This window comes from Pituophis catenifer, unplaced genomic scaffold (genome assembly GCF_029215685.1).
Source record: "Pituophis catenifer annectens isolate HBS135680 unplaced genomic scaffold, rPitCat1.0.hap2 SCAF_3, whole genome shotgun sequence".
Taxonomy (NCBI): domain Eukaryota; kingdom Metazoa; phylum Chordata; class Lepidosauria; order Squamata; family Colubridae; genus Pituophis; species Pituophis catenifer.
In genome coordinates this window covers 170,627,491-170,639,793 of record NW_027256883.1, presented here as the reverse complement: position 1 = coordinate 170,639,793, position 12,303 = coordinate 170,627,491, and the positions used below count along the sequence as shown (strand labels likewise).

The window sequence follows — 12,303 nt, the reverse complement described above, 5'->3', positions numbered from 1 at the left end:
ATTTTGGCCGGTAGAATGCTGCAGAGGCTGTCCATGCCGAAAACAGGGCATGGGGAGGGGCATACACAGCCTTTCTGTGTCCCATTTTCACCAGCAGAGGCACCGTGGGCCCATCCGTTGCTATTTCCAGGCCAGCCCCACAGGCCAGATCTAAGCACCCTGCGGGCCGAATGCGCCCGTGGGCCTTGAGTTTGACACCCTGATCTATTTAACTTTTTCAGGTATGCTTTTAATATTGAATTGCATCCTGTGGATGATAGGATAGGAGAGAATATAGAGATACATAAGTATGTATAAATAGTGTCTCATAAAATGTTTTATTGTTATTTTGGTATCACCCCACTTCCTCTGGATTTAAGGCATATTAAATTCCATGCTTCTAAGCAACATTTATTTCAGTCTGATGATGCTTGAACTTTTAACAATTGAGTTTTATGATATAAAATGTAATATATCATGCAGAAAAAATTCTAGCTTATTCAGAAGTGAGGATGCTTGTTGACATTGACTGGTAAAGATAACTGACATTGGACTACATGAAGGTCATTTTATCATTCCTTGTGGACTTGTAAAAAAGCCAGAAAATTTTGGGTTCAAAAACATACAATGATACAAAGAACGTTTAGATCAATATTCAATTGAAATTTCATATAGTAGTTGTAAAATGTTTCTGAATGAAGCTGTTCTCATTTGAAAAGATATGAAGATACAAAATGAAATCTATACTGTTGGCAGCATACGTTGAGTTTTAACACCTACTGTAATATTGCAATGTTAAATGTAAAGCTTTCTCTCATTTTTAATTGATAACATACATGTTTTAAGACTCTTGCTTACAGTTTCATAAGTAATGGAGTAAAATATAATTGGGTGAACTGTATGCCCTTACAATTCATTGATTTTTCTTACAAGTTTTAGATAGAAAGATTGTACCCAGAAAGACATTTTTTCTTACTTTTTTAGATCTTGGTGTTAAAAACAGACACTCAGGATCTTGTTGCTTCCTTCAGAGTGACAACAGGAACCAGCAACACTACTGCTATTAAATCTATAGAATTTGCTCGAAAAGGAAGGTGAGTTGAAGTCAGTCAGAGCTTCAGAATTTATTCACTGAAAGCATAATGGTGAAAAGCTTCCCCCCACCCCAGTACCATTTGTGTAGACAATTTTAAATTCTTCCCACCTGTGATTTGGAGTGGAGTTACTGAATATAATCCTGTTCCTCTCAACACACATTCTGTGAGTGTTCTTCAATGATAACAATTATTCATTTCAAAAGGAGATTAAATGATGAGAGTATCTGGGTTTATCAGAAAAGTGTAGGAAACTGCCCGACATGCCAGATCTCGTTTTCTAGGCTATTATTGTTTGTTCTAGTCAAGCTCATGCAGTAGTCCTTCTATCACTTAGTTCCTTATCTTTTAACAGGAGCTTGACTTTGAAAGCTTCTTTACACAAAGCATATATTGTAGAACAGAGCTATGCGCCTTCCCTAATTAATTACGTTAGTTCCCCGGATGTCCTGATTGGTACCACATGCAGCTAAAGTGCACTATTTAAATTCATTTTTATCAATGGATTAATATTTGGGCTTATTTTTCAGAATGACTTTCTTTTACCTTTGGAAATGTTTTGAGATGTTCTTTTAGATAAGGGCAATTTTAGAATTTTGAGTTTGCATTAGATTGTATGATCATCAGCCAAGTTTGTTCATACTAGGCTAATTGGGAGTTTGGCTTATTGACTGTTGCTTTTGACAGTGATTTTTTAAAAATCAAGTATTTGAAATTAGGCAGATACTTCAACATTAGCTGATTTAAGGAGCAACTGTCATGATAAAAAGAATTCTTGGTTAAATACTATGATTAAAAGCTAAGCAAATAAAACATCTAAATGTAATTGCACATGCCTAAAGAAGGTTTAGTATAGTTCTCGTGTTCACATGATAATTTACTTTTGAAACCGAAGAAGTTTTGAAAAAGCAGCTTACATCCTGACATAAAAAGCAGCCTTCAAAAACAAAATATATTCTGCTGTACTTGAATCTTCGGGTGCATCTAAAGGAAGTCTTTCTGACTTCCATATTATTGTTTAACAGTGGTAATTGGGACCTGCAATTCTGTTCTAAACGGCACAGATGTAAATCAGAAAATCACATGATCAAGTGAATTTACAGCATTAGTCCCTTTTATTAAATTTATATACCACCCATCTCATTATTTGCCATCATTAAGCAAATTGCACACAGTCATTAAGTGTGATGCAGTTGCAACTTCCTGCTGGATTCCCTGTTCACTTTGCCTGTGGGAGGCCAGCACTGAAGGTTGCAAATTGTGATCATATGACCACAGGATGCTGGAACCAGTATAGTTGTGTGCTGGTCCACAAGCACTCGAATTGTGATCATATGGTTGTAGATACGCTGCAAATGGCCAGAACTTCAAGGACTGGTTATAAGTCTTATACATTCAGTGCTGTCATAATTTTGAATGGTCACTGAATGAGTGGTCATTAAGCAATGACTACCTGTATTATAAAACAGTGGATCAGCAATGCATTCGAGAAAGTTAGTATCATCGTAGCATGTTAATATATTTCCATCTTCCAGTTGCTTTCTCATAAATACTGCTGATCGCATAATCAGAGTTTATGATGGCCGAGAAATCTTGACCTGCGGTAGAGATGGGGAACCAGAACCAATGCAAAAACTACAGGATTTGGTGAACAGGTAAACTATGTTATGTAAAGTAACTAAGTATTGTAAGGCATCAGAATATGCTTTCTTTGCAAAATTCACTTACTTTTGAGTAATCTTCATAGGATCAAGTTGTAAATTTATAAATGTAAGTTCCCTTTAAGTCAGGCTCAGCTCCTAGTAATTACATGGATCTATCCATGTTGTTTTCTTAACAATAAAATGAAATGGTTTTGTCTTTTTTTCAACTTCCTGGTTTGGTTTATAGCCCTAGAATTTGCTGCTGGTCTCCCATCCTAGTCCTAACTAGGTGAATTTCTGCTTAGGCATTTTGAGATCGGTCAGTCACCTGGATCATCCTATTAGCCATTGCTTTATTTGAAACATTTATAGAGTGCCCATCTTGCAGCAAGTTCTGGGCAGCTCTCAATCAAAAAAAGCTCTTGAGTAATTTTGTACAATATATTCCCTAATATAGCATCCTATCGTTTAAAGTGTATTTGAAAAGTATTGCTATTACATTGGCCAGATTATGTATTTCTTTGTGATCTCTCTCTCTCTCTCTCTCTCTCTATATATATATATATATATATATCAAAAAACACACATAGCCCCTACGAAGAAGTAAGAAAATTGATACTATGCCTTTACAGGGAGGAGATGGGTGTGGCCTACTGACGAAAGCTAACGAGCTAGAAATGGATCTATTTAGGTCTCCCTCCTAGCAGTGAGAGCTTGCTAGGTGTTAGAAAAGAAAAAAAGCCCAGAACCGAGTAGATGAGATTCTACTGAGCTGGAGCTGCAGAAAAACCTTGGCTACGTAGGGAAAACCTGGCTAGAAGAAAAACACACATAGCCCCTACGAAGAAGTAAGAAAATTGATACTATGCCTTTACAGGGAGGAGATGGGTGTGGCCTACTGACGAAAGCTAACGAGCTAGAAATGGATCTATTTAGGTCTCCCTCCTAGCAGTGAGAGCTTGCTAGGTGTTAGAAAAGAAAAAAGCCCAGAACCGAGTAGATGAGATTCTACTGAGCTGGAGCTGCAGAAAAACCTTGGCTACGTAGGGAAAACCTGGCTAGAAGAAAAACACACATAGCCCCTACGAAGAAGTAAGAAAATTGATACTATGCCTTTACAGGGAGGAGATGGGTGTGGCCTACTGACGAAAGCTAACGAGCTAGAAATGGATCTATTTAGGTCTCCCTCCTAGCAGTGAGAGCTTGCTAGGTGTTAGAAAAGAAAAAAGCCCAGAACCGAGTAGATGAGATTCTACTGAGCTGGAGCTGCAGAAAAACCTTGGCTACGTAGGGAAAACCTGGCTAGAAGAAAAACATATATATATATATATATACATATATATAGTACCTTCCTACCGGAGTCTTTAAAATGGGATCATAAATTAAAATTATGTGATACAAAAACTGAACAGACTAAAATAAATGGAAAATGATATACCAGGCACCTATACAAGACCCTTCTGTAAGGAGCAATGCTAAGAGACAGATGATCCCATCTTGGTTGAGAAGATAATTTTCTAGCTGCACCTGCCTATTTAATGTTGATAAATTATTGATGCAGACAATTCTGGGACAAGATGAGCCAACATATGATTTTAGCCAGATTTGCGAGAGTTGTTCGCTTTCCTGTCTATTTTCATTCATATATTTTTAAAGGCATCCCTTTGTAGAAATAGAATCTTCCTTCTGTTATGCTCGTGCAAGCCAAGATCTGTCCTGAGCAGAATGTTAAGAGTCTGGAAAAGTACAGTTGAAAGGCTAGTGTTGTGCTGCACTTTATTTTTAAATTTTCTATTACGTTTTGCAATAGCTATTCTAAATAATCACCCAAGGATCAATGGTCCGGTTAATCAATTTGGGAAATATAGCTTGGCTTGAATAGTTACATTTATATTGCGGAATTTGCAATTTGCATTTTTGGAATAATATGTCCTTCTCTCCAGATAAAGTATTTTTAGATAAAGTATTTGGGGTTGTTGGGGGGTGGGGGTTGTTTCTTTTTAAAACCTTTTTATTTTCCCTGCCCTTGAAAAAGTCTGTTAACTTTTTCTGCTAATACCTTTCCTGTAGGACACCTTGGAAGAAATGCTGTTTCTCTGGTGATGGGGAGTATATTGTTGCAGGGTCAGCCCGTCAGCATGCTCTCTACATATGGGAGAAAAGTATTGGCAACCTTGTGAAAATCCTGCATGGCACCAGGGGAGAGCTGTTGCTGGATGTGGCAGTAAGTGCTCCATCTTTCTCTCCGTTCTATTTTGTCAGAATAATGGGCTTGATTTGTTTTTATATATCTGCTACTTTTGTCCCTCTTCCTGCTGCAATTCTAGTGGCATCCTGTCCGACCAATCATTGCTTCTATTTCCAGTGGAGTGGTATCTATATGGGCACAGAATCAAGTGGTAGGTAGAATTCAGCTGCATTTTATTAGCCTTCTACATTTTGATTTTGAGTGGCGGCTCTTGTTTTCATCTATTCTGAATATTTTACAGTATTTGCATAAACTTCATTAGGGGTTGTATTCTAAATAAATACAGAATATAGAATAATAGAAAAGAATGCACGAACCATCCAAATGTTTTTAAATCCTAATATGGAAAGCAATTTGACACTAGAAGCAATAACACACAGAGGTGATAGACTCCCTTTCATTGGATGTGCTTAGGTGAAAGCTTGAGAGCTATTTGTATTGTTGCTTTCATTTTGATTTTTCCACTGAAGGGGAACTTAGCCATGATGACTTAGATGACCTCTCCTGTTCCAGATCAATCAGGGGCACCCAGAGAAGTTGAGATGCTAGACTTTCATTTCATATTTAAGCAAAAACAAGCACCAGCAGGCAGGGTTTTGTGCAAGCGTACAAAAGTTTAATCAAACAAATTCAAATTACAAGAGTCCAAAGCAGCAGGCGAAGACATTATTAGGTTATGGGAGAATGACAGTTTTAGGAAGCAGGAGGTTCCAGACTTTTGATGCAAAGACCAGGATAGAACGGTTGTCCCCAAACTGGCTTTCAAGGAGAACCCCTTTATGAAGAGGTCACAATCAACATTAGAAACACTCTTGTTGGGCGAGGCGGAACATAGAGTGAGTTTGCTGCTCAATATATAGCATGGTGTGATTGAAAAGCTGTTGCTCATTGCTTACATGGTGCTTCTCTGCTACATGGCGTCACAAGTTTGAAATGTTTTTGGGTGGGGGGGGATTTATGGTTTAGGAAAACTGGAGTGCCTTTGCACCTGATTTTAAAGAGCTGGATGAAAATGTAGAATATGAAGAACGGGAGTCTGAATTTGACATAGAAGATGAAGATAAAAGTGAGCCAGAACAGACAGGTAATGAATGTATTATTTTAAACTTATTTTAAAACAAGAACAACCCTGCTGGAGATGTCAATGCCCATTTGAATCCAGCATATATTTTTTTTTCTTATCATGGCAAATTGGATACCTTTGTGGCAGGAGATTAAAACATACTGCTTTCTTTGAATCGTCCAATCAACAGATGATGGTTGTCTTCACCTGCTGACAGCCAGTTGCCAGCAGTATGACTGGAGGCCAGCTACCATAAGAAAGCCATGTGAAGCTTCAGAACTGGGGTCCATGCTAAGTAAACGTATGTGACCTAACCTAATCTTTAAAATAGTAAAGTTAGTGTAAAATTAAAGAGATCCTTTTGAAGCTCTGCACTGCTGTGCTTTAAAGAATGTGTGGTATGAGTCATCTCACATTTATAAGTAGTGCAGTTTAATGTATTTTTGTTAATATGTTACAATTGACAGAATTTATATTTTATAAAATACTTTATAAGAATTTATACTTTATAAAATACAACATATCTTTGCCCATACAGGATATAGCAAATCCCAATTATATCTTATAATCATAACTATATTATAATTATATATTATATTAATTATATTTATACACACACACACATTGTGTTTCCCCGAAAATGCGACATTCAAAAATTAAGGTCTAGCCCAATTTTTGGGGGGTACGCCTAATAAAAGCTGTACCCCAAACATAAGCCCTATTGAAGTGGGTGGGCATGGCCAGCCTTGCAATTTTCCTGCCGATCGGTGAAAAGGCTACCCCCCACCCCCCGCCCAAGCCTTCAGTGTATCCCAGGATTGCAACTCTGAAGGCTTGGCAGGAAAATTGCGATGGGGATTTTCCTGTCTGTACTCCTTTTCCTGCCTGTACTCCTGAAGCCTCCCCACCACTTGGTTTGGGGTGGACACCTGCGCGGCTTGCTCGAGTTGCAAAAAAGGCTCTATCCTGAGCCTTCAGCATTGCAATCCTGGGTTACCCTCAGCTTCTCAGCGCTACTCCAGGGCTTGCACAGTGCCGGAGGTGGGCAGGCCCTCGGAGGAGCTTCCTGAGGTCCCCACCTGCTTCTGCTTCTTCGCCTTTGCCAGGGCGGCAGGCCCTAGAAGGGTGCTGTCCTCGGCTGGGCAATCCCAAGTGTCATCCCAAAGCCTCCCTGCTGCTTGGCTTGGGGTAGATGGCTGTGCGGCTCACTCGAGTTGCAAACAACCCGTGGATTTGGGCGGCCTTTTAGTGGCCAGTATACCTGCAAGATCCCTGGTTTCCGAGGCTGGCGAGGGTCAGGATTTGGGCTCCGGTGCACTCTTCTCCACCTGAGCGGTGGCTGTGCATGTGCGGCGCCTCCAGGTCATCGAGTGTGGCCTGCTGATCTCGGCTGGTGGCGGCTCTGACCTGATCCTGGCTGCCAACTGCGGGAAAAATCAGCCATGCCGATCCCACTTCATGGCTGCGCAGATGGAGCCCGCATCAGCCACTACTTCACGTGGGATAGGAGACACTACAAGGGAGTGCCCACACAGATGCCAGGCCTCAGGGTGCCACCCTGAGCAGGTGCCGAGCTGGAGGCAGGGGAGGGTCAGTCCCCTTACCTGGTTGCCTGCCCTCCACCATTTCTCAACAAATGTCTGTGTGTATGTGTGTGTGAGAGAAAAAGAGAAATGGCGGATAGGAAACCCTTTCAAACAGCGTTGCCTGAAATTCCTCCATTGTTTCTCTTCTCTCTCTGTCTCTCTCACACACACACAGACATTTAATTGCTTGAAAGGGACAGGCTGCGCTTTGCTTCTACTGTAAGGCTCCCCGCCTCAAGCCCCCCTCACTGGAAGGCCAGCGCGAAGTGCGGGGGGCGCATTGCTTGTCCTGCTTTTGTGGCCACCATTGATGGCAAAAGTGGCCATGCTTGCTGGAGGTGGCGGCCTGAACAGCAGCTGCAAATCAGCTGTTTCGTGAATGGTGGGATGGCCTGCTGCAGCCCTTTGGGAAGCTGGCACAAGGGGCCGCTCTCCCCCCCCACCGCCTCATACTGGTACATGGAAAAAAAAAATAAGCCAGTTTTTCGGGGGTCAAAAGAAAATAAAACCCAGTCTTATTTTCAGGGAAACACTGTGTGTGTATAGTATGCTTGCATTAAGATGATTAAAAAAAAAAAATCCCTCTATAAAGCATGGCATTTACGTGTCTGCTTTGTTTGTTGTTTTCTTTCATTATATAAGTTTACTAATATAGAACTAACACTAGACTTAAAACTTGAATGGCCTAATGTCTTTAACATGTTTTTCTGACTATCTGATATCCCTCATTGAAATCAGAAATATAGAGTACAGCCTTGTTACTCAGCTGATCCAATATCTATGATTACAATATGTAATACTAACTATCTTAGTATTAATTATTGTAATCCCTGCAGAATAATTTTTTCTTGAGTATATTCGAACACACATTTAAATATCATCCTGTAAACTGCATATTAGGATGGTTTATCTGTAACAATCTTTTCTGGGAAACCAGAAACATTGATGGGACTTATTTTTGATAATACTCAGGACTTCATCCTTCTAACTGAAAACATATATACCTTATCCCAGGGCTTTCTCTTTCTTTCTTTCTTTCTTTCTTTCTTTCTTTCTTTCTTTCTTTCTTTCTTTCTTTCTTTCTTTCTTTCTTTCTTTCTTTCTTTCTTTCCTTTTGCTTTCTCTGTTGTTTATAATTTCTGAGCCTACAGTCTACAGGATTGTTTTAAGCTGAACAATTAAGTGTCTACTTTACTTTGGAATAATGAACATTACAACTTTGTTGTGATTGTTTCATTGCATTTTATTGTTTCATTTAATTTCATTTTTTAAAAAAATGATTCAAGAAACGTTTAATGTTTAAAAGTTTATTATTTTATTAGACATAAAAAGTACGATGCACGTACAAATATGGAATTAATGATCAATATCATTCTGTTAATGATATTGTACTGGAACAAACCACATTACATGAAACTTCTATTAAAAGCATAATAAAGTTGAGTGTATTACTTAAAAATACAGCTGTTGTTTAAGTAATCTAATAAATCTCTCAAGTAGATTGCTAGAGGATAACAAACATTGCCAATGCTTATTTTTATCATAAGTTTTATTTAAGGCTTTTATACCCAAAAAGAGCCCAAAGCAGTATACGGGAAAAATAATAAAGAATGATTTTTAAAAATCCAGTAATAAATTTCCATAAACAAAAGAGTAAAAACAATTTGAATGCTCTAATTTAAAAGAGAGTTCAATTAAATAACATTTAATTCTGGACTCCTTGTTACCTTGCAGATGTTTATATGAGCGAGTCAATGTTAATGATATTTGAAACAGAACAGCATCTGAATTAATGGTGCATCCCTTAGGAGGGCATTCTATTAACTAGAAGTAAGAATAGTATGTATTTATTATTATGGTTTACTATCATTTTATCTCCATTAATTTGCTAGTGCAGAACAGCACTTATCAAGTAAATGCTAATGGTCTCCTAATTTTTTATTCTGACTTTCGTTACTTGACAGGTGCTGATGCTGCAGAAGATGAGGAAGTGGATGTAACTAGTGTAGACCCTATTGCAGCTTTTTGTAGCAGGTAATTTGGTAATAGCCCAGCTATTACAAGGCTATAAATAAATTTTAGTTGATTCAAATGATGAGTAGGAATTATTTGTGTGCGTATATTTCAGAATCAAGTCCTGCCCATTCAATAATGTTTACTGTTTGTTAAATCAGATTTATCTTGGGGCTTTAAAATATCTGTGATGTGAGTAGGATGCTAGTTCTGATCAAAAATACCCTAGCGCAAGAGTCTGTTATAAATAGCATCTCATTTTAAACCAAGAAATTTAAATATCCCTCTTCCAAATTTTTGAAGAATGCTTTTCTCTTATAACAGTTGTGTGGTTAATGTGATTTGTGGTGAAACTTATTAGGAAACCAGACTGTTGTTGAGAAATTTTATTTATTTATTTTTTTTTGCCATATGTGAGATGCCTTCACAGCATGCCTTTGAATGGTTAATGTAGGGGTCATGATAATACTCCAGGAGAGGCAAGAGTACAGAATCAAATGAAGGAACATTCTTTCCTTCCCTCAGGAGCTGTGTGTTGCTAATGAAAAAAATAAATGATTTCTCTGACAGTGATGAAGAACTGGAAGACTCTAAAGCTTTACTCTACTTGCCTATTGCTCCTGAGGTGGAAGACCCAGAGGAAAATCCATATGGGCCTCCACCAGATGCAGTTCAGACCGCTTTACCCGATGATGGAATAGGCTCTGAGAAGAAGCGGCCATCTTTGTCCGATGGACCTCAGCCTCCAAAGAAGAAACCTAAAACAACCAACATAGAACTGCAGGGAGTACCTAATGATGGTGGGTAGGGATTCCTTTCCTTTCCTTTCCTTTCCTTTCCTTTCCTTTCCTTTCCTTTCCTTTCCTTTCCTTTCCTTTCCTTTCCTTTCCTTTCCTTTCCTTTCCTTTCCTTTCCTTTCCTTTCCTTTCCTTTCCTTTCCTTTCCTTTCCTTTCCTTTTCTTTTTTCTTTTCTTTTCTTTTTTTAATTTCTTTTATTAATTTTCAACAATTAATTCTTATGTACCTTTTGTGCACAACTGTGACCATTTACATATTTTAACACTACGATTCACCTATACTCGATACATTTTTACTAAAACTACTACTACTTTATCTGGTTTTCCTCCGGGTAGGGATTCCTTTTCATTCCTGTATAGTTAGTTAAACTTATTAAAGAATCATGATCTGCCCTTTAGTCCATACTGCCAACATGATTAATTTTCAGTACTCTGCAGAATAAATGGGGATATACAGCTATGTTCACATTTTTTTCTGAACTACTTGACATTATGATTCAAAGGTAGGTTAAATGAGGACCCAGTTTGTGGGGGCAATAAGCTGACTTTGTATAAATATACAAAAGTATGAAGGCTATTGCTGAGCACATTGTAAGCCGCCCTGAGTCTCCGGAGAAGGGCGGCATATAAATCAAATTAAAAAAAAAAAAAAAAAAAAATTTAAGAAATCAAGTGGACTATATATTTACTTTTAAAGACAGTAATTCTGACATTTGTTATAGTGCTACTTATTTTCTATGGGACCAGCTCATCACCCAGAAAAGAATGCTTTTGAATTGGACATCTTCCCTACCTTTTACTTTATTACATAAATTTTAAAGTTCTTCCATACGTTACTTCTCTTTACTCTGTTTTACACAGCCTTTAGCAAGCATTGTGGGAGCACTCTGTTTGCCTTCTCCAGATTGTTCACCAAAAGCTCCCTAAATATCCCTAAATATCATCTCCCTAAATATTGACCAATGAAGGCATATAATGCCTCCTCTGGATTGCCAAAAGGTTGCAGGAGTGCTTCAGTGGATGAAAATGGCTTATCCTCCACAGCACTCACTAAATCTGAGAGAAATTTTCAGCACATGGCGCAGTCCATGCATTGCAAGAATATAGTGCTTTGGAGGGTATGCCATTTAATTCATCAGGTCTTGCCAGAAAATAATTATATTCAGAATTCCCTTGCCAAATTCCAAAGAAATGGCTGAAGTGACTAGAGGGGATGGACAAACCTTTTTTTTTTTTTTTAATCACATTGCATTGTCTCTTTGCTTCAGTGAAGAAAATTCGGTCATCTCAACTTAAGGTGGTGATGAAGTTGATGAAATGCCTAACTTCTTTTCAGGGATAGATTAGGTGCAGGGGAAAGGAAGAATGGCTTCAATTAAAATCATCATATCCTAAAAGCTAATGTTCCACAATCAGGTAAAAAAAATGAAGCTGAAAAGAGGTTGCCTGTTTCAGCAAGACAGTGATCTCAAATCAAATATAGTTTTAATTCACCTGAGAAGTACTTACAAGAAAGAAAGATAAAGGCTTTGGAGTGGTCTTCAGAGCCTCCAGACTGAATATTGTTGCAGATTTGTGGGGAGAATTTAAACATGCAGTGCATACAAGGAGACTTGTGAATGTTCCTGCAAGGATAATTGACAGAAAAAAAATCAAAAAGCAAGAAGGAAACCCTCTTAGCTGACTACAAGAAACATTTGGAGGCTATTAATTCAGCCAATGAAAGTATTACCGACACTGTCCAGAGTTTTGCCACTGGCGCATTCACTGTTTACTTAATTTGAATCTATAAAGAACCATGCATAAATTATATGTAAGTATGTTTGCGGAAACGTGTGCTTGACTTTGTACCATGGTGCCAGTTTTTGCTCCTTTAGTTC

The 12,303-nt window shown here is 38.3% G+C and overlaps 1 protein-coding gene across 7 annotated transcripts in view; it reads left to right on the top strand.

Annotated features, from left to right (window-relative positions):
- RBBP5 (RB binding protein 5, histone lysine methyltransferase complex subunit) overlaps positions 1 to 12,303 on the top strand; it is a 29,662-nt gene that overhangs the window by 8,131 nt on the left and 9,228 nt on the right. For 4 of the 7 annotated variants that reach the window (XM_070939772.1, XM_070939776.1, XM_070939774.1 and 1 more), the window contains exons 6-13: positions 964 to 1,073; positions 2,609 to 2,728; positions 4,787 to 4,940; positions 5,044 to 5,115; positions 5,931 to 6,048; positions 6,218 to 6,328; positions 9,578 to 9,647; positions 10,197 to 10,426. In XM_070939772.1, the coding sequence (XP_070795873.1) occupies positions 964 to 1,073; positions 2,609 to 2,728; positions 4,787 to 4,940; positions 5,044 to 5,115; positions 5,931 to 6,048; positions 6,218 to 6,328; positions 9,578 to 9,647; positions 10,197 to 10,426 (985 nt within the window). Of the gene's footprint in view, positions 1 to 963; positions 1,074 to 2,608; positions 2,729 to 4,786; positions 4,941 to 5,043; positions 5,116 to 5,930; positions 6,049 to 6,217; positions 6,329 to 9,577; positions 9,648 to 10,196; positions 10,427 to 11,691; positions 11,777 to 12,303 lie in introns of those variants that run through there. The other 3 variants (XM_070939778.1, XM_070939775.1, XM_070939777.1) reach the window with 2 other exon arrangements.